The sequence below is a fragment of the Medicago truncatula genome, chromosome 7 (genome assembly GCF_003473485.1).
Source record: "Medicago truncatula cultivar Jemalong A17 chromosome 7, MtrunA17r5.0-ANR, whole genome shotgun sequence".
Lineage (NCBI taxonomy): Eukaryota > Viridiplantae > Streptophyta > Magnoliopsida > Fabales > Fabaceae > Medicago > Medicago truncatula.
The window spans coordinates 23657596-23678520 of NC_053048.1; the positions used below are offsets into that span (position 1 = coordinate 23657596).

Sequence of the window (20925 nt, forward strand, 5' to 3'; positions counted from 1 at the left end):
CCATCAATGAAATGTGGGTAACACAACCCTAAGTTGACATCAATCAAAGTATTTATTTGTTTTCTATTATTTTTATTAATAATATATAAAGAATGGGTAGTGTTACCCACCTTTTATTAATGGGTAAGCAAGAATTTCCCATATTTTTAATGAGAAAACATGTCTTCAAATGGGTATTGATAAAAATTACTACATCCATAAATTAAGGGAATAATTTTTTTGATTGCTTGGTACATGTTGACTATAAATATTGTGTTTGAGACTCGCAATTTTCACAATGTTTTGAGTTACAACTCACAAATTTCACGTCTTTTTGCTATAAATTTTGTTTTTTAATTTCAACATTTTCACACAATTTCGAGATTCATGATAAAATTTTGAAAAACTTCATCGCTCTTTCATTTTATTCATTTTTTTCATATATCTAATTCTTAAAAATGGTTTGATTTCTGATATTTTTTTCAATTGGAAAAACAATTAAACGAACTTCTCTATATTTTTTCTATGTTCATTTATCTTGATCTTTATTCACCCGATCTTTAATTGTTGCAGAAGTGGATCTCAAACGACGAATCTAATGGAAGAATCAACATATGGTGTGAACTCAGAAGAAATTGGATTAAACACTCTGATTAATATGAATGAATTTTATTAGTTTTTAAGTGAAGATTATTCTTTTGCACGACTATCCATGTAGTTAGTTTTAGAGATACAGTTTGTGTTGTAAATGATATTTCACATTCCAAAATAGTGGTGTTTCTATAGATTAATGATTATGTTGTACTTTCAACTTTGATGTGCATATACAAAAATAGGTTGTAAGAACTGTCATATGTTTATCATGATTTTTTTCTTCTTAATATTCTAATATTGATAGGATCTTATTGAATATTATAGAAATTTGGTTATTGGTGCGAATGAAAAATTCGAGTTGGACATCCACTATTATAGTTTTTTTTATTTGTATTGTCTTCATTCTTTCTAACACAACGATGTTGCTTTTTTTCTTAGCATAAATCGAATATACAAAACGAAAATTGATCTATACAAATAGTAGTTTGATGAGATATTAACAAACTTAATTATTTAATATTCACACAAAACCATTATTAATTTTAAAAGGTAATGTGAATCATAGTATTTTGATTAAATTAATTTAAAACCATTAATAGAATATCTTATACATTTATTGGAGAAAGGAAGGTCTTATACTTTTATTGGTGAAAGGAAGGTGAATCATATGATTTTAATGCATTAATGATATGTAAACTATTTTTATTTTATTTTTCGAGATAGTCAACTTATTTGAGAAATTGGTATATATTAAATAAATTTTATACTAACATAATTTTAAGCATATTTAAAAAGGTTAAATAAATTAAAATATATTTTATGAATCTTATTGGTATAAATATAATTTTAAAAATATTAACATCACCAAAAATAAGACAATTTAAAATCTCTATATATATAAAAATTATATAAATCAAATTCATATGTTTTTTGTTGTTCATCGTTATAGTTTTAAATTATCGTACATCAAATGTACTATATCTATAAGTTCAACAAAAAAAAGAATGGGCTCAAGGTTTGCTTCGAGGTGAATCAAGTATGCATGTTCCATGGATGGGTTCATGGACCAATTCTATTAACATTAATGTCCTTTGAAGGTAAAGATTTGCTTCGAGGTGAATCTTAAAAGAATGATATTTGTACTATATCTTTTTCACTCTGACAAAGAAATTTTACATTTGTAGAATTGTATATGTATTAATGTGCAAGATATATCTGCATTAATTACTGTAAAAAAAAATGCAATATTTATCATTTTTAACGGTCAATAATCTTAAAATAATCATAAAAAAAATCCTATTTTCTTTTTTAAAAAATAAATACATTCTTTGATAATCCTATTTGAAAATATTGATTGAGACAAATCAAACAACATCTTACATGCTAACATTAGTTAAAAAAAATTGGTCAGTATAAGTTATGTGAACAATTCATATTGTAAAATTGTGAAATGTATTTGTACTATAAATGAATTGTTGAAACTTTGACATGTTGCAATCAAGGATATCTTAAAAATTCACGGTATTCTTTAAATCATTTAAGAATATATAGCAAGTTTTCTGTTTTCCATAGTCAATCACCATTGAATAACTTTTAAACCATCATAAAAAAATCCTCTTTTATTTAAAAAAAAATAAATAAAACTCATTAATTAATAATTAATTGCATTAAAGGTAAACAAATTGTAGAAAATTTGAAATGCATCAATCAAGACAATCACAAAAAATAAATTCAAGGAATATTTTAAATCACTCAATAATGAATATGTATGTCTCATTTTCTTATTTGTATTTAATCTTGACCCTCATCCCTTTCTTCAATTCATGTTTCTACTATTCTTGGTAAACATTAGATCAATGAACCATCATTAAAAAAAAAAAATCAAACCAAGCAAGCATGTTCTCAGAATCAAGAGAATCAATCAAAGTATGAAATAAAAAATTTGGGACAAATAACTTATTTGATATTATGTGGTTGCTAATTTAAAATTAACGGAAAAAAATTATGGTCAACTTTAAATTTTAAATGGAAGTTAAAAATAAGGTAACTAATTAGTTGTAGAAAATATTCAAAATAAGTTTACTTATTCGATATTATAGTTTTTTATTTACAGGAATTTCAATTTTTATTGTTTTAATTATAGAAATTATTAAAAAAAGTATTGATTTCTATAATCTTAATGTGCATTAAATCAGAATTTAAAAAGATATTTTATCAAAAGATAAAGAATGACAATCGGATATTTAAATGTTGGAGTTGTAATCAGAAAAATAATACATAATAAAAGAGAGTACAACGGGTAGTCTAACCCATATTATACCATGTAAACCATCCCCTTCTCCTGAAAAATAAAATAAAAATATTCATGTTTTTTGTCCTTAAAAATTGCCTCTTTTTTTAAGTAAAAGTGGGATAAGCACTTTCAACATGTCATTGTTTTTTAATGAACTAAAGAGAGTTCCATTGATGAGGGAAATAAAATCAATTAATAGTAAATGACCACTAACATAGAAAATACAATCATCTAATTCTTTCGTCGTTTGTAAGAAAAATCATTCAATAAAAAAATTAAATTTAAACAAATTTATGATCGTCATGGGTATAAAAAAAAAAATTAATTATGGATGATGATACCTATTTAAAAAAAAAATTAAGCAAACATGTTTCAGCATCCACGCCTACAGGTGATCACGGGATGGGTCGGTTTTCATTGTAATTTATTACCCGATGCAATCAAGTTTCATTAGGTTGGATCAATAAATAATTACACGTAACTTTTTAAAAAAAATCTCAAAAATATATATAATTAAACGACATTCTATATTATAAAATTTTTAAGACTTGGACTAGATTCTACTAATTACTTGGACTAGATTCTACTAATTAAATTTTGAACACTTGAATTTAATTGAAACACTTTCAATCTCTATGACATGGACCGAGTATATAATAGTGTGACACTGGGTCAATGCGTAGAAGAAACGTGTTGTATAGCTCAAATACAATGTTAAATGATCAAGGATGGATACATCGCTGCCTGAATACAATAAAAAATATGCAAGGGTTTCCACATCTTTATGAACGAGTGTGGGTACATAAGTTAGTTAATGAGAGTATGATCCGTTTTAGAACATGGAATAAAGGCACCCCTACTTGAACATATATGGAAATAATTGACGCTATGACTAAAATGAAGATTAATTTTATGTGCCAACAAGAAACTATGTGGGTAGGTGAAAAGGCGAAAGAATTAGATAGTTCAAGGTTTAAGCATTGATAAACTGGAAAAGTTAGATCGAGAAATAGTGTAGGCATTATTGTGGATAAAGAATTGAAAAAGGATATTGTGGATGTAAAGAGGATGTGAGATTTGATTGTATCCCACAAATTTTTAGTTTAGTAAGACATCTTTATTTATTTTATTTTTTTAAAAGGAAACAAGACATCTTTAATGTTATGAGTGTTTACTCACCTTAGGTAGGTTTGGAATAATATTCTAATGTTAAATTTTGGAAGGATTTGAAAGGTTTAATTCAAGATATACCACAAGGAGAAAATGTTTTTCTAGGAGGGGATCTAAGTGGGCATGTAAGGAGTGTTTGATAAGTTTTAAAGGTGTGAATGAGGGTATAGCCTCGGGGACATAAATACATAGGGTAAATCCATCCTAGATTTTTTGTTGTCTTTTAATCTTACTTTAGGAAAATAAAAAGGAAATTTATTACATACAAGAGTGGGATTTCATGTTCTCAAATAGATTTATTTCTTATTAGACATTATGACAAAAATATTTGTTTGAATTTAAAGTTTTACATGAAGAGAGTTTGACTATCCAACATATAGTATTGGTTATCGATGTAAGGGTTAAGATAAGAGCAGAGATGAGAGGCACGATTGGTATACAAGGATCAACTGGTGACATTTAAAGGATCAAAACCAAAGTGTTTTCCTACAAAAGATTTTGAAGGAAGGTTCTGTGAAGCTACATAGAAGTAAAAATGATACGTGGAACAAAATGACATATGAGATTATAAAAGTAGCAAAAGAGACACTAGAAGAATTAATAGGTTTTGGACCTAGCTAGGAGTAAAGAATCTTGGTGGAACCAAAGATTCAAATTAAAGTGAGAATCAAAACAATACTTCACTATTAAAAATTAGGGATAAGGGTGATACATTTGAAGACTATTACACATTAAGAAATTTAGCACATTCCAACCTTGATGTCAAGGTTGTTTTCGAGGGGTGTGTTTTTAAGGATATAGTAAAGGGTGATTAGAGTAGTTTAAGTAGTTAAGAGGTACTTTTTTTAGGATATAGTAAAGAACAAACTAAGAGTTACTAACTCCACGATACCATTCAGCATTTTCCACATTTTTTAGGCTGATATGTTTAAATATAAAGGACTCTCATATAAAGCTAATATTTTTTGTTTCTCTTCAACGTGCACACATATGCATGCAAAGGTGTTAATATTAATTTCGTGACTTTACATTTAATATGCAGATCTGCGTATCGGTGACGATGACTTGAAGAACATGTGTTTGATTGAAATTGAAATGCTGCTTCAGGAAAATGGACGGTCGCTTACTGACTTCAAATCTATGCCCATGGCAAACACAGTAGACATGCCAACGTTCAAAATTAAGTTTATCGTTGATGAGCTAAATTACAACAAAGATAAACGGGAAAAGACACACGCTGATATGTTACTGATGCTAGCTGATGAACAAAGATGTGTGCATGACAAGTTCATGGAGTCTGTTGATTTTGACGACGATGGTTTCTTTTTCATATATGGTTACAGTGGTACTGGAAAAATCTTTATATGGAAAACATTGTCAGTTGCTGTTAGATCGAAGGGGTTAATTGTATTGAATGTTGCATCCAGCGGTATATCGACTCTTCTATTACCAGGTGGAAGAACCGTGCACTCGACGCTAACAGTCCCTGTTGAGATTAATGAGGCATCATCGCTTACGATGGAAAAGGATAGTCCTAGGCAGACCTGGTGCATGCTTCAAAGTTGATAATTTGGGATGAGGCTCCAATGATGCACCGATGGTGTTTTGAGGCAGTTGACCAATCAATGCATGATATCATATCCAAGAATGATCCCCTATACGAGTTTAGACCTTTTGGTGGAATGACAGTAGTTTTAAGTGGTGATTTCAGGCATATATTGTCTGTTGTCCGAAAAGGAACGAGGCAGGATATTGTTGATGCCTCAATCAATTCATCAAAGATATGGACTTATTGTAATGTGTTGAGGCTTACTGTTAATATGAGATTGGGTGCATCTTCGGGACCTGCAGAGAAGGAAGAAACTGATAATTTTGGCAAGTGGATACCCTCAATTGGAGAGGACAACGATGAGAATGGTGAAATGAATGTAGAAATTCCCGAAGATTTGCTCATATCCGACACAACAAATCCGTTGATGTCACTCATAGACTTTGTATATCCCGATTTGAATGATAACATTGGTGACCCGCTCTTTTTTCCAAGAAAAGGGAATACTCGCACCAACGCTTGATTCGGTTGAGCATGTTAACGAATATATGATGTCAGTGATTCCAGGTGAAGAGAAAGAGTATTTAAGCTCTGATTCAATTTGTCGATTGGGTGAAAAAGTCTGATGTCCAGAGCGAGTGGTTCACAACGGAATTTCTTAATGGTATTAAGAGCTCTAGAATTCCAAATCACCGGTTGAAACTAAGGGTGGGATGTCCAGTTATGTTGATGAGAAACATCGATCAGGTCAATGGACTGTGTAATGGTACGAGGCTGACAGTTACACATCTAGGGAAGAGCACGATAGCTGCTACTGTAATTACAGGAAAAAGGGAAGGCACCAGGGTATTCATTCCCAAGATGAATCTTATTCTGAATGATCCAGGACTACCCTTAAAATTCAGGCGCAAGCAATTTCCATTGACGCTTTGTTTTGCAATGACAATAAATAAAAGCCAGAGTCAATCTTTATCTCGAGTGGGGGTTTATCTTCTTAAGTCTGTGTTCACGCATGGACAACTTTATGTCGCTGTCTCTCGAGTAACTTCAAGAAAAGGTCTGAAGCTGCTCATCCTGGATGAAGATAATAATGTTTGTAAGGAGACCATAATTGTTGTGTATCGTGAAGTTTTTCAAAAAGTATGATCATTGGTTATGTTTTAGAATTGTTGTTGCTATAATTTAGAAAACTAAAGTTGCCTATTATTTGGAAGTCGTTTTATTTTTAATTTCTTTGTAAGGCGTACGAGTCATTATAGACATGCAATTTCTATATAAGCAGATCCTCCTGCCATTGACTATTAATTCATGCATTTTTCAAGTTTAACAATCCGCGGAACCTTTTTTTTTTACATCGTTGTTACGCTAAAATACAATATTTACATTAGACCATTTGTTTTGTAAAAATGAAAAACAAATAACAATCGGCGTTTCTGTAGCCCAAACTATATTTATGCACACCCGTAAAAAAATTAAACATTTGCATTTGCCGACTACGTGTATGCATATGATACTGACTATTATATATAAAAAAATACATATTTTTTAGTTTTTATGATTAATAAAATACATTTTGTCAACAAATATTATTATACAGTACGTCGGCGTATTTTTGCAAAAATATTACATATGCTAAGTTTAACAATGAGTGCATCTTATACTACAAATAATTAGTACAAGTATAATAATCCAAATACTTTTCTCGCTATATGCAATGTTTAGATATTTCAAAATATATACAAAATTAAGATGATATTTTTTTCATATCGAATTTAAATTATAACGACAATTATAACTTTAAGATAACATAATATAAAATCTATACATATGATCAAAAAAGTTTTTTACTTCCCGTGCTGGCACGGGTCATTATACTAGTTGTAAATTGTTTATCATTTATGTTGAGTATAACTTATATATAGAGACAAGCGATGCAAAGGGCGAGAAAATTGGGTGTTAAACAATGTGGAGTTTGATTGTAATGTGATAGTCAATGTGCCATTTATTTGGCAAACATTGAGGTGTATGGATACCCAAACCAAACATATTGATGTGAGGTATCACACATTAGAGATTTACTTACACCTTGATAGATATTACATGAAAAAGTTCATACTTTAGAAAATATAGTTGATGTATTGACCAAGTTACTCATTAGTAACAAATTGAAGCACCGCTTGGACTTACATGTTTCAAACACTACATATATTTTATCTTATTAATATATTTATGATGTTTCTTGTAATAAGAAATGGTTGGTGGTGACGCTTAATTTCTTAGTGATCTGTTTGCATGATTTGGAAGGAAGACAAGCATAATCCAATTCTAGGTCATATAAACTAAAAATAAAATTCAAGGAAAACACAAGATGTATTTTATCAAACTCAATAAAAGATTCTTTTCTTATTATGCACATCAAACGTAGTAGTAATTTTGAAAATATTGTGGTGGGGTCATCTGATAATAAAATGGATAGGTTCCAAAGTGTTGAAGTGGAATAACTTCATTTGTATTTGTTGAATCCTTCTTCTCATCTTTTAGAGGTCCAATCGATACTATTTCAGTTTGACACAACTTTCTTAGCTTGCACACTACCTTTACTGGATCAATATCCCCAGATACTGTCAATTTCTTCTCTTTCGAGTCTATTGATAATGATTCAAACCCTGCAAAATAATAAGAAAAAAATGAATCATTTGTGTTAGATGGTTTGTCTTTTTATTTACACAAAGGTCAAATTAAATTAGTTTTCATTCTTGAATGACGAAGTTCAAATACTATTTGAAATAGTTGTAAAATAACTGTGACTGTCATCGATATTAATAATAATTTTGCCTTATTTAATTTTTTTTTAATAAAGTTAGATTGTGTTAGAAATGGACCTTATCAAATTAATGTAACTTAGAGTCATATTATATCTTCAAAAATTAAAATCAATCATGATGGTATCGTAAGTGAAGATGATAAAAGATTACCGCAACATTTGATATGTTTAGCCGATTTTTTAATTATATGCCAACGGTAGTTAACCACCTCTAAAAATTTTTGGTCATTTCGCTCTGTAACTTACTAGTCATGTAATTTAGCCACGTTACATAGCAGTGGTACTTATATGATATATGAAATTCAATATATATATACCTGGAAGGCTAGATGCTGTCTTCATAACTTTTTGCTTGATTCTATCATTATAAAAGTCCACTTTCAACAACACTTTCTGTTAACAAAAAGTAAATCAAAGAATTAAAATCCAGCAATTATTACTACCATTCTAAAATATAAAAGGATGCAAAAAAGGGACAACAACAACATAATTCATGCATGAAAACATAGTAAATTAAATGAGAAAAATGAAGAAGAAAAAAGGATTTCAAGATTCAAATTCTGACCTTCATAGTTGTTGGAGTTTGTGCGAGCTGATTAAGAATTATAGATGACAAGTGCAAAGGAATTATAGAGGAGCAAGTTTTGAGTGAAGTGTTTTTTAGCAATGAAGTGGTGATGAAGTAAAGATGAGAATTGGTAACTATATATATAAGGTTGATAGGAAGACTTTAAAGACCGTCAAGTCAACTAGTCAATTGAAAAAATGTTTGTTTTTCTTCAAAAGTATTAGTAACCGTGTGAATGTTAGTTTGAATCCTTCACAACGTACAAAAGAGTGAATCGGTCAAATAATAGTAAAAGTTTTGCAATCATTGAAGTTGTTTAATTACTTTTTGCTTCGTGGCTGCATCTCATAGTATCATAAACAAATGAAACACACGCTTTGAGTTAGAGATCCTATTTTGTTTGTTATGTGGGAAATAGTAAAATACAATAAATTGGTGGTTAAAATATGATTTTAATCCCTGCAAATGTGCTTCGTTTTGGTTTTAGTCTTTGTAAAAAAAAAAATTTGTTTTTGGTCCCTGCAAAATTTTTTGTTTTTGAAAATAGTCCCTGGGAGGGACTATTTTCAAAAACAAAAAATTTTGCAGGGACCTTTTTTAAAAACAAAATATTTTGCAGGGACCAAAAACTACAAAATTTGTTTAGTTATAATGTGTCACGTATGCAAATCATCACAAAAGTGGGGTCAGAGACTATTTTCAAAAACAAAACAAAAAATTAAGGGACTAAAACCAAAACGAGACATATTTGCAGGGACTAAAACCATATTTTAGCCTAAATTGGTTACATAGAAAATAGAAAAATAAAAAACAAGCTTCGTTGAGAGCTTTCATGTAAGATTTCATTGTGCATTAGCAGCTTACCATGATTAACATAAATAAATGATACCATGAGATGACTAAATTGTATAGATTTGATTAGAAACCAGTTAAAAACCCGTGAGCTTGGGTTCAGGGTCAGCCCGAAGATTTTTGGTGCCCTGGATAAAACTATAAATTATATCCTTTTAATTATTCAAATATTTTTCTTCTTGCATTTTTTGTTGCAAAATATTCATTTATAATCAAAGTTATTTAAAAATATCTTTTCAATTGAATTAATCAAAGCGAATTCAATATATATATATATATATATATATATATATATATATATATATATATATATATATATATATATTACTAACTACTAAACAAAATAATAATTTAAGTGTCAACATCAATTCTCTATTATGTTTAAGTGTGAGTGGTTTGTCAGAAATATGTTAAAAAAAAGGGAAAGGTTAACTTATGCCCTTTGTGCATAAGGTAAGAAGTCAAACGTAGAAGGTTTTTTTTGAAACTTGTGCATTCAATATCTTAAAAGTTCCAAAAGTTATACTTTCAATATAATTTTTTTTTTAATTTCAATTTTAAACTCCTTAACATGTGCCCTAATGCCATAAGTTAACTTGACCCAAAAAATAATGGGATAAATGTTGATTGTATAAGGGTGTGACTCATATATCTTATGTCTTCAAGTTTTGTGTAAAGATACCATGTCTCTCCATCTCTCTTCTAGTGGTGGGTAATTTAATTTTTGAAAACCACATTGTAAATTATAATTTTCAGAATCATGTTTGCATTCAAGAAAACTATCATGATTTCAAAGATTTTAAAATCTATTATTTTCACATAATAAATACACTTAAAATCTTACCTTCATTCAGGGCGATTGATAGTAAGTAGAAATAACAATCCTCCAAATCTCAATCTGTGCCTTTCCCATTCGTTCTTTCTCAACCCATTTTTATGGTTATTATTCCGGAATAGCAGAAAGCCCATTGCAAACGAACTAATAAAGCCAAGGTCCATGCTATTCAAAAAGAAGCACCGTGAAGGTGCACATGAAGCCTTGTGGCCCTTGCCGCACAGTAGCGCGCCATGATCATATCCTAGAGTCATAGTCATCTCTAATGGCGTTCAGGATTTACGTCGCGTAATACATAGGTAGTTATCGAACTCCTTGGCTATATAAGCGTTACTCAACGTCACACACAAGTTACACTTTCATTCACCCAATTACTAGTTACTATATTAGTCAATTTAGGCTATGAATGTGTGACATATGGCAAAAAAATATCTTAAGGTTGAGATTTATAATAAAAAACAAATTTATGCTCTCCTCCTTTACGTGTTTCCTCCTTCCCTCTCGTTTCATGACCTATCGCCACCAATCACTGTCGTTTCCTTATCCTTTCATCGTCTCTCTCCTCTCACTATGGTCTCCGCGCCACTGGCGTATACCACTGTTTCAAGATTTGTTTCCCCGTTTCCTTCAATCTGTCCTTTTTGGCTGAAACATATTTCGTTGGATGATTATCTCCTTAAATAATCCAATTGTCAACACAAAAACCAGCAAAGAAACCAAATCAGAATTGAAACAAGAAAGAATTGCAGTTTTGAGAAGGCTGCAAAACCAAGTTGAAAATCAATAACATCAACAGCAATGGTTTGAAACAACGGCAACATGACGACGATGAGTGGAAGAGGGGAGATGTTGTTAATAAGGCGATCAACGGCGACGAACGGCAACGGGTGGAGGAGGTTTATGGCAATGAGAGGAAGGGGAGCAGAAGGACACGTTTTGTTTTGTTACTTTTTTTATCAAATAAATATTTGTTTTTTTATTATAAATCTCAATCCTAAGATCTTTTTTTGCCACATGTCACACATCCATAACCTAAATGGAGCATTAGATAAATGAAGCAAAAAAAGGTATGCTTCATTTATCTAATGCTCCATTTAGGTTATGGATGTGTGACATGTATGACACAATTAGATACATGCTTTATATTTTTCAAATGATAGTAATTTTTTAAAATTCTTTTATAAAAATTAATTAATGATACTCCCTCCGTCCCAAATTATATGACGTTTTAGGCATTCCGCACATATTAAGAAATGCAATTAATATTCTGTGGAAAAGAGATATTATGAGTTGTTTTACAAAATTGTTCTTAATAAATAATATGAGAAAGATAAATGAAAGAATTGAAAGAAGAGTAATAAATAGCTAAGGTTATAATAGGAAAAGTAACATTAATGTTGCATTAGTATTGTAAAGCGACATATAATTTGGGATACAAAAATTTCCCTAAAGCGACATACAATTTGAGACGAAGGGAGTATTGTAAATGGTTTATCATTTATGTTGAGTATAACTTGTATATAGACACAAGCTAGGCAAAGGGCGAGAAAATTGGGTGTTAAACAATGTGGAGTTCAATTGCAATGTGATAGTCAATGTGCCATTTATTTGGCAAACATTGAGGTGTATGATGCCCAAACCAAACATATTGATGTGAGGTATCACACATTAGAGATTTACTTACACCTTGATACATATTACATGAAAAAGTTCATACTTTAGAAAATATAGTTGATGTATTGACCAACTTACTCATTAGTAACAAATTGAAGCACCGCTTGGACTTACATGTTTCAAACACTACATATATTTTATGATGTTTCTTGTAATAAGAAATGGTTGGTGGTGACGCTTAATTTCTTAGTGATGTCTTTGCATGATTTGGAAGGAAGACAAGCATAATCCAATTCTAGGTCATATAAAGTAAAAATAAAATTCAAGGAAAACACAAGACGTATTTTATCAAACTCAATAAAAGATTCTTTTCTTATTATGCACATCAAACATAGTAGTAATTTTGAAAATATCGTGGTTGAGTCATCTGATAATAAAATGGATAGGTGTCAAAGTATTGAAGTGGAATAACTTCATTTGTATTTGTTGAATCCTTCTTCTTATCTTTTAAAGGTCCAATCGATACTATTTCAGTTTGACACAACTTTCTTAGCTTGCACACTGCCTTTACTGGATCAATATCCCCCGATAATGTCAATTTCTTCTCTTTCGAGTCTATTGCTACTGATTCAACCCCTGCAAAATAGAAAGAAAAAAAATGAATCATTTGTGTTAGATGGGTTTGTCTTTTTATTTACACAAAGGTCAAATTAAATTAGTTTTATTCTTGAATGACGAAGTTCAAATACTATTTGAAATAGTTATAAAATAACTCTGACTGTCATCGTTATTAATAATAATTTTTCCTTGTCATCGTTATTAATAATAATTTTTCCTTGTTTAAGTTTTTTTTAATAAAGTTAGATTGTGTTAGAAATGGACCTTATCAAATTAATGTAACTTATAGTCATATTATATCATCGAAAATTAAAATCAATCATGATGGTATCGTAAGTGAAGATGATAAAAGATTTCCGCAACATTTGATGTTTAGTTGCCGATTTTCTAATTGTATGTCAACGGTAGTTAACTACCGCTAAAATTTTTTGGTCATTTCCATCTGTAACTTACTAGTCATGTAATTTAGCCACATTACATAGCAGTGGTACTTATATGATATATGAAATTCAATATATACCTGGAAGGCTAGATGCTGTCTTCATAACTTTTTGCTTGATTCTATCATTATAAAAGTCCACTTTCAACAACACTTTCTGTTAAAAAAAGTAAATCAAAGAATTAAAATCCAGCAATTACTACCATTCTAAAATATAAAAGGATGCAAAAAAAAGGGATAACAACAACATAATTCATGCATGAAAACATAGTAAATTAAATGAGAAAAATGAAGAAGAAGAAAGGATTTCAAGATTCAAATTCTCACCTTCATAGTTGTTGGAGTTTGTGCGAGCTGATTAGGAATTATAGATGACAAGTGCAAAGGAATTATAGAGGAGCAAGTTTTGAAGGAATTATAGTTGTTGGAGTGAAGTGTTTTTTAGCAATGAAGTGGTGATGAAGTAAAGATGAGAATTGGTAACTATATATATAAGGTTTGATAGGAAGACTTAAAAGACCGTCAAGTCAACTAGTCAATTGAAAAAATGTTTCTTTTTCTTCAAAAGCATTAGTAACCGTGTGAATGTTAGTTTGAATCATCATGAAAGTTCCTTCACAACGTACAAATTAAAAGAGTGAATCAGTCAAATAATAGTAAAAGTTTTGCAATCATTGAAGTTGTTTACTTTTTGCTCCGTGGCTGCATCTCATAGTATATAAACAAATGAAACACACGCTTTAATTGGTTAGGTGGGAAATAGTACAATACAATTAATTGGTTAGATAGAAAATAATGGAAAAATAAAAAAACAAGCTTCGTTGAGAGCTTTCATGTAAGATTTCATTGTGCATTAGCAGCTTACCATGATTAACATAAATAAAATGATACTATGAGATGACTAAATTTTATAGATTTGATTAGAAACTAGTTAAAAACCCGTGAGCTTGGGTTCAGGGTCTGCCTTAAAATTTTTGGTGTCCTGGACGAAACTATAAATTGTGCCCCTTTAATTATTCAAATATTTTTCTTCTTGCATTTTTTATTGTAAAATATTAATTTATAATCAAAGTTATCTAAAAATATTTTTTCAATTGAATTAATTAAAGTGAATTATATATATATATATATATATATTTTACTCGTGTTTCTCAGCATAACCAAATGTATCAACAACAATTCTCTATTATGTTTAAGTGTGAGTGGTTTGTCAAAAATCTGTTAAAAACAAGGGAAAGGTTAACTTATGCCCTTTGTGCATAAGTTAAGAAGTCAAATGTAGAAAGTTTTTCTTGAAACTTGTGCATTCAATATCTTAAAAGTTTCAAAAGTTATACTTTTAATATAATTTTTTTTTTAATTTCGATTTTAAACTCCTTAACTTATGCCCTAAGGACATAAGTTAACATGACTCAAAAAATAATGGGATAAATGTTGATTGTATAAGGGTGATATCTTATGTCTTCAAGTTTTGTGTAAATATACCATATCTCTCCATCTCTCTTTTAGTGGTGGGTAATTTAATTTTTGAAAACCACATTGGAAATTATAACTTTCTGATTCATGTTTGCATTCAAGAAAACTATCATGATTTAAAAGATTTTAGAATCTATTATTTTCACATAATAAATACATTTAAAGATCTTACCTTCATTCAGGGCGATCGATAGTAAGTAGAAATAACAATCCTCCAAATCTCAATTTGTGCCTTTCCCATTCGTTCTTGAAAATTGCTTTTCTGACATAGAATACTTTCTATTGACACAAGTAAATGACGCTTTTACCCCCAACGGCAGTTATGTGCCGTTAGGCAATGCACCGGTAGCTAACAATCGTTGGCCTTCCAGCGGCAGTTAACTGTCGTTGTGTTCGTGATATATCCAAGTCAGTAGCCAGACACTCACTCACTCCATCATTTTCACCATCTTTCTCTCAAATTTTCACTCACTCTCTCTAAAAAAATTCTACCAAATCATCCAAAATTTCTTCCACTAAATCACAAGTAAGTTATCACTTATGCTATTGTCATACATTTTAGTTAGTATATGTGTTTATATGTTTATAATTTTAGTTGTTGTTTAATTATTAAATTTTAAATTTTTGTTTTTAATATAGTTATGTTGTAGATATGAAATGCTATTAACATATCTTATGAATATCTCTTATAATGAAGTTATATTGCTTGAATTTATATTATTTTTTTTCGAATTTTATAAATTTTTTAGGGTTTGAATATTTGTTTATAATATAGTTATGTTGTAGATCTGAAATGCTATTAACATATATTATGAATACCTGTTATAATGAAGTTATATTGCATAAATTTATATTTTATTTTTGAATTTTATAAATTTTTTAGGGTTTGTTTAGGATTTTTAGAGTTTATGTCAAATTTTCACTACAAGTGTTTGAATGAGTTTTTCATTGATTAGTTTTAATTTCTAATTGTTTAGATTTGAAACAATGGTCGGGTGGATTGATGAGTCATTTATAGACTATTTTAATATGCTTTTTAGTTTAGTTTTATTTAGATTTTATATGATTTTATATTAGTATTATTTCCTTTTTAGGATAGTTTACTTTAAATTGAATTTTATTATGTTTCAAGAAAGAATATTGGATGGATTGAGTCTTGAAGCAAAAGAAAGGGACTTGGAGCCGATTGGACGCAAAAATATGAAGATTGAGAGACAAAAATATGTCTCCCACAAGTCAGAAGCTTGGCACGGCCCGTGCTAGCCTTGGCACGGCCGTGCCACCATCCAGAGTGCCTTTTGCTGCTTTTGCTTAGATTTTAAGCTACTCTATTTTTAGCCCAAATGTAATAGCTTAGATTCTAAGTCGATCAAATGCTATAAATAGAGTAGCCATCCATCACAAATATTCATCTTTACTTGGAATACACAATAAGTGACAATTGCTTTTCGAATTAAAGTTCTTTTCTTTTCCTTTACTTTCTTGTCATTTACTTTTATGCTTTCTCTCTTCTCCCCCATGTCTATGATGAACATGAGCGAGTAGACTTCTCCTTGTCTTGGGATTGTTGGATAAGTCTAAATGACATAATCCTAATCAAACCAAGCTCTAAGCCTTAATCTTATGTAACCCTAATTTCTTATCTGAATTCACCGTCTTAACATGGATCAACCATTATCAAACCGTGGAAACGAAAGTGGAGGGTTTGATAATTGTTTATCCATTATTCCAAATATCAATTCATAAAACGAAAGTGGAGCTTTGATATTCGAACAAGTGAATTCAGACAAGGATTGCAAAGTCAGCGAAATAGGCTTTGCAATCTTTGAGACATATAATTTCGATCTTCAAGGGAACTAATAACAATCAAGTCAGCGAAATAGGCTTGGTTGTTAGAGGAACCAAAATCTAATAGTAATCAAGTCAGCGAAATAGACTTGGTTGCTAGAGGAACATAAGATAAACTGTCTTGAGAAATTAGGTCTAACATAACATTATAAGCTTATAGTTTTGGTTTGAGAAGGACTTGTCATTTAGAGGAAACCAACGATCCCAAGACTCTTTTTATTATTATCTTTCAAACGCTTGAAAACCCCCAACTTACAATTCTCTTCTCTTCTAATCATCTCTAAAGGTTAATTAAATTGAACTACTCCCTGTCGGAACGATACTCTTTTATACTACTTCGGTAAGACCGTGCACTTGCGGTTTTATCTCATCAAGTTTTTGGTGCCGCTGCCGGGGAGTAAACTAATTTGATTAACTCTTTCTTTGTGATTAGAACTCTTTTCTCTCCCCTCTTCTTCCCTTCTTCTCTCTTTTCCTACACTTGACTTTTTGGGTAGCATAAAGATAATAGATAACATGGCTAAGGAACGCACTCTTAAGGAGTATTCGATCCCTTCTTCGGATGAGCCATGCACTATTATAGTTTACCCAACGGTTCAAGGTAGCAACTTCAAAATAAAACCTGCACTACTAATTCTGGTACAACAAAACCAGTTCTCTGGATCACCTTCCGAAGATCCAAATTTACATATCTCAACCTTTTGGAGACTTAGTGTAACTTGCAAAGACGACCAAGAAACCGTCAGGCTACATCTCTTCCCTTTTTCTCTAAAAGATAGGGCCAACAATTGGTTCAACTCTTTAAAGCCCGGTTCCATCACCTCATGGGACCAACTAAGGCGAGAATTCCTTTGCCGTTTCTTTCCCCCATCTAAAACCGCCCAACTTAGGGGAAAGCTTTACCAATTTACTCAAAAGAACGGGGAATCTCTTTTCGATGTGTGGGAGTGTTTTAAAGAAATACTTAGACGTTGTCCCCATCACGGTCTAGAAAAATGGTTAATCATCCACACCTTTTATAATGGTCTAACATCTAGCACTAAATTGACTATTGATGCAGCTGCAGGTGGTGCCCTAATGAACAAAGACTTCACGATAGCTTACGCGTTGATTGAGGACATGGCTCTAAACCTTTTCCAATGGACAGAAGAAAAAGCAATCATCGATCCTTCACCCTCTAAAAAAGAGGCAGGTATGGATGAAACCTCTTCCATTGACTATCTATCTACCAAGGTGAATGCGTTATCTCAAAGACTTGATCGCATGAGCACTTGTGCTAGCACACCTACCTTCTCACCTCCTTGTGAAGCATGTGGCCTATCTAGTCATTCTAGCACCGATTGCAACCTAAGTAGTGTTGAGCAGTTAAACTTTGTTCAGAATTGCCAAAGAGTTGTTCAAAAATCTCACATTGAACTTTTAATGGAAAACTATTTTCTTAAACAATCCGAACAGCTCCAAGAGCTCAAGGATCAAACTAGACTTTTGAACAACTCTCTTGCTACTCTCACAACAAAGATAGACTCCATCTCCTCTCACAACAAAACTTCTGAAACTCAGCTCTCCCAGGTAGTTCGTAAGGTTGACCACCCCAATAAAATGAATGCTGTTACACTTAGGAGTGGTAAGCCACTCGAAGACCCCATAAGGAGAACCAAAACCGATGACAGTGAGAAAGAGATCTGCGAACCACCATCTAGGGAAACCAGGGCAGAAAGAGAAGAACCACGAGTTGAGGAAAACACACCACCTCCCTTTAAACCAAAAATTCCCTTCCCACAAAGGTTTGCCAAATCAAAGCTAGATGAGCAATTCAAAAAGTTCATAGAAATGATGAACAAGATATATATTGATGTGCCTTTTACCGAAGTCCTAACCCAAATGCCTACATATGCTAAATTTTGAAAGAAATCCTTTCTAAAACAAGAAAGATTGAGGAAGGTGAGACGGTTAACCTTACGGAAGAATGTAGTGCCATCATCCAAAATAAATTGCCACCAAAGCTTAAAGATCTAGGCAGTTTTTTCATACCTTGTGTCATAGGGTCGGAAGTTGTGAAGAAAGCTATGTGTGATCTAGGAGCCAGTGTCAGCCTAATGTCTTTATCCCTTTATGAGAGGTTGGGAATAGGGGAACTTAAATGAACAAGGATGACCCTACAACTAGCGGACCGTTCTGTTAAGTATCCAGCTGGAATCATAGAATATGTCCCCGTTAAGGTAGGAGAGGTATACATCCCCGCTGATTTTGTTGTAATGGAAATGGAGGAAGACAATCAAGTACCAATTCTTTTAGGAAGACCTTTCCTTGCTACTGCAGGAGCTATCATTGATGTAAAAAAGGGTAAGCTTGCCTTTAATGTCAGTAAGGAGACTGTTGAATTTGAACTTGCTAAACTAATGAAAAGTCCTTCCATTAAGGACTCTTGTTGCATGGTAGATATAATCGATCATTGCGTGAAAGAGTGCTCTTTAGCATCAACTATACATGATGGTTTGGAAGTATGCTTAGTAAACAATGTAGGTACAAAACTAGAAGGGGAGGCAAAAGCTTATGAAGAGCTGTTGGATAGAACTCCTCCAATGAAAGGTCTAAGTGTGGAGGAGTTAGTGAAAGAAGAACCAGTACTTCTACCCAAGGAAGCACCGAAAGTAGAACTTAAAACACTTCCATCAAATCTAAGGTATGAATTCTTGGGTCCTAACTCTACCTATCCTGTTATTGTAAATGCAAGTCTCGATGAAGTAGAAACTGAAAAGTTGCTTTATGTCCTCAAGAAATATCCTAAAGCTATAGGGTACACCATTGACGACATTAAAGGAATAAATCCTTCATTATGCATGCATAGGATACTTCTTTAAGAAGACTATAAACCCTCCATTGAACATCAAAGAAGGCTGAATCCTAATATGAAAGAAGTTGTGAAAAAAGAAGTCTTAAAACTCCTAGATGCAGGTGTTATTTATCCAATTTCTGACTCCAAATGGGTTAGCCCCGTGCAAGTTGTACCAAAAAAGGGTGGTCTCACAGTTATTAAAAATGATAAGAATGAATCCATTGCCACTAGGACCGTCACCGGTTGGAGAATGTGTATTGATTATAGGAAGCTTAATAAAGCAACCCGTAAAGATCACTTCCCTCTCCCTTTTATAGACCAAATGTTGGAAAGGTTAGCTAAGCATTCACATTTTTGCTACTTAGATGGTTATTCTGGATTTTTCCAAATACCGATTCACCCTAATGACCAAGAAAAGACAACTTTTACGTGCCCCTTCGGGACCTTTGCCTATAGAAGAATGCCTTTTGGTCTCTGTAATGCCCCTGCTACTTTTCAAAGATGCATGATGTCTATTTTTTCTGACTTTGTTGAAAAGATAATGGAAGTCTTTATGGATGATTTTTCTGTGCATGGATCTAGTTTTGATGATTGTTTGACTAACCTTGAAAAAGTTTTGGAAAGATGTGAACAGGTGAACCTAGTCTTAAATTGGGAGAAATGTCACTTCATGGTAAGAGAAGGAATTTTCCTAGGACACTTGGTCTCTGACAGAGGTATAGAGGTAGACAAAGCAAAAATCGAAATTATTGAAAAAATGCTACCTCCCACCTCAGTCAAAGAAATTCGAAGTTTCCTAGGACATGCAGGGTTCTACCGCCGTTTCATTAAAGATTTTTCATCAATCACTAAACCACAAACAAGTCTGCTTCTCAAGGATGCAGACTTTGTCTTTGATGATGCTTGTTTGCAGGCATTTTGCAGGTTGAAAGAAGCACTAATTACTGCCCCAATCATACAACCACCAGATTGGAACTTGCCTTTTTGAAATAATGTGTGATGCAAGCGACTATGCGGTTGGAGCAGTGTTAGGTCAAAGAAAGGAAAAAAAGATGCATGCCATATACTACGCCAGTAAGACCCTAGATGGGGCACAGGTAACTATGCCACAACAGAAAAAGAATTGCTAGCAGTTGTCTACGCCATTGACAAATTTCGGCAATACTTGGTGGGATCAAAAATCATTGTTTACACAGATCACTCGGCCATAAAATACTTGCTAAACAAAAAAGATGCCAAACCGAGATTGATCCGATGGATTTTGCTCCTCCAAGAATTTGACCTTGAAATAAAAGATAAAAAGGGCGTAGAAAATGTTGTCGCTGACCACTTGTCCCGACTTCGGGAGACCAATGAAGATGAGTTACCCTTGGATGATTCATTCTCGGATGACCAACTCTTCTTATTGGCACAAACTGACGCACCTTGGT

The 20925-nt window shown here is 31.9% G+C and overlaps 2 protein-coding genes and 1 non-coding gene across 3 annotated transcripts; all 3 read right to left on the bottom strand.

Annotated features, from left to right (window-relative positions):
• Positions 1-7534: 7534 nt before the first annotated feature.
• Positions 7535-9118, bottom strand: LOC25490377 (heavy metal-associated isoprenylated plant protein 39). Its single transcript, XM_013603792.3, has 3 exons — positions 8975-9118; positions 8727-8802; positions 7535-8251 (listed from the first exon to the last, which is right to left on the bottom strand). The coding sequence occupies exons 1-3, from the start codon at positions 8978-8980 to the stop codon at positions 8001-8003; spliced, it is 333 nt and encodes a 110-aa protein (XP_013459246.1). The 5' UTR covers positions 8981-9118; the 3' UTR covers positions 7535-8000.
• Positions 9119-12220: 3102 nt separating this feature from the next.
• Positions 12221-13823, bottom strand: LOC25481600 (heavy metal-associated isoprenylated plant protein 39). Its single transcript, XM_013585916.3, has 3 exons — positions 13663-13823; positions 13417-13492; positions 12221-12914 (listed from the first exon to the last, which is right to left on the bottom strand). Exons 1-3 carry the CDS (start codon positions 13666-13668, stop codon positions 12664-12666), a joined length of 333 nt encoding a protein of 110 aa, XP_013441370.1. The 5' UTR covers positions 13669-13823; the 3' UTR covers positions 12221-12663.
• A 3718-nt stretch (positions 13824-17541) lies between these two features.
• Positions 17542-17648, bottom strand: LOC120577258 (small nucleolar RNA R71). Its single transcript, XR_005643331.1, has one exon. It is a non-coding gene; the product is annotated as a small nucleolar RNA R71 (small nucleolar RNA).
• Between the last annotated feature and the right edge of the window lie 3277 nt (positions 17649-20925).

Excerpts from the sequence above, each read along its gene's own strand:
- LOC25490377 (XM_013603792.3), bottom strand. Across the intron at positions 8,252-8,726 it reads GACAGCATCTAGCCTTCCAG|GGTTTGAATCATTATCAATA; the intron begins GTATATATATAT and ends ATTATTTTGCAG.
- LOC25481600 (XM_013585916.3), bottom strand. Across the intron at positions 12,915-13,416 it reads GACAGCATCTAGCCTTCCAG|GGGTTGAATCAGTAGCAATA; the intron begins GTATATATTGAA and ends TCTATTTTGCAG.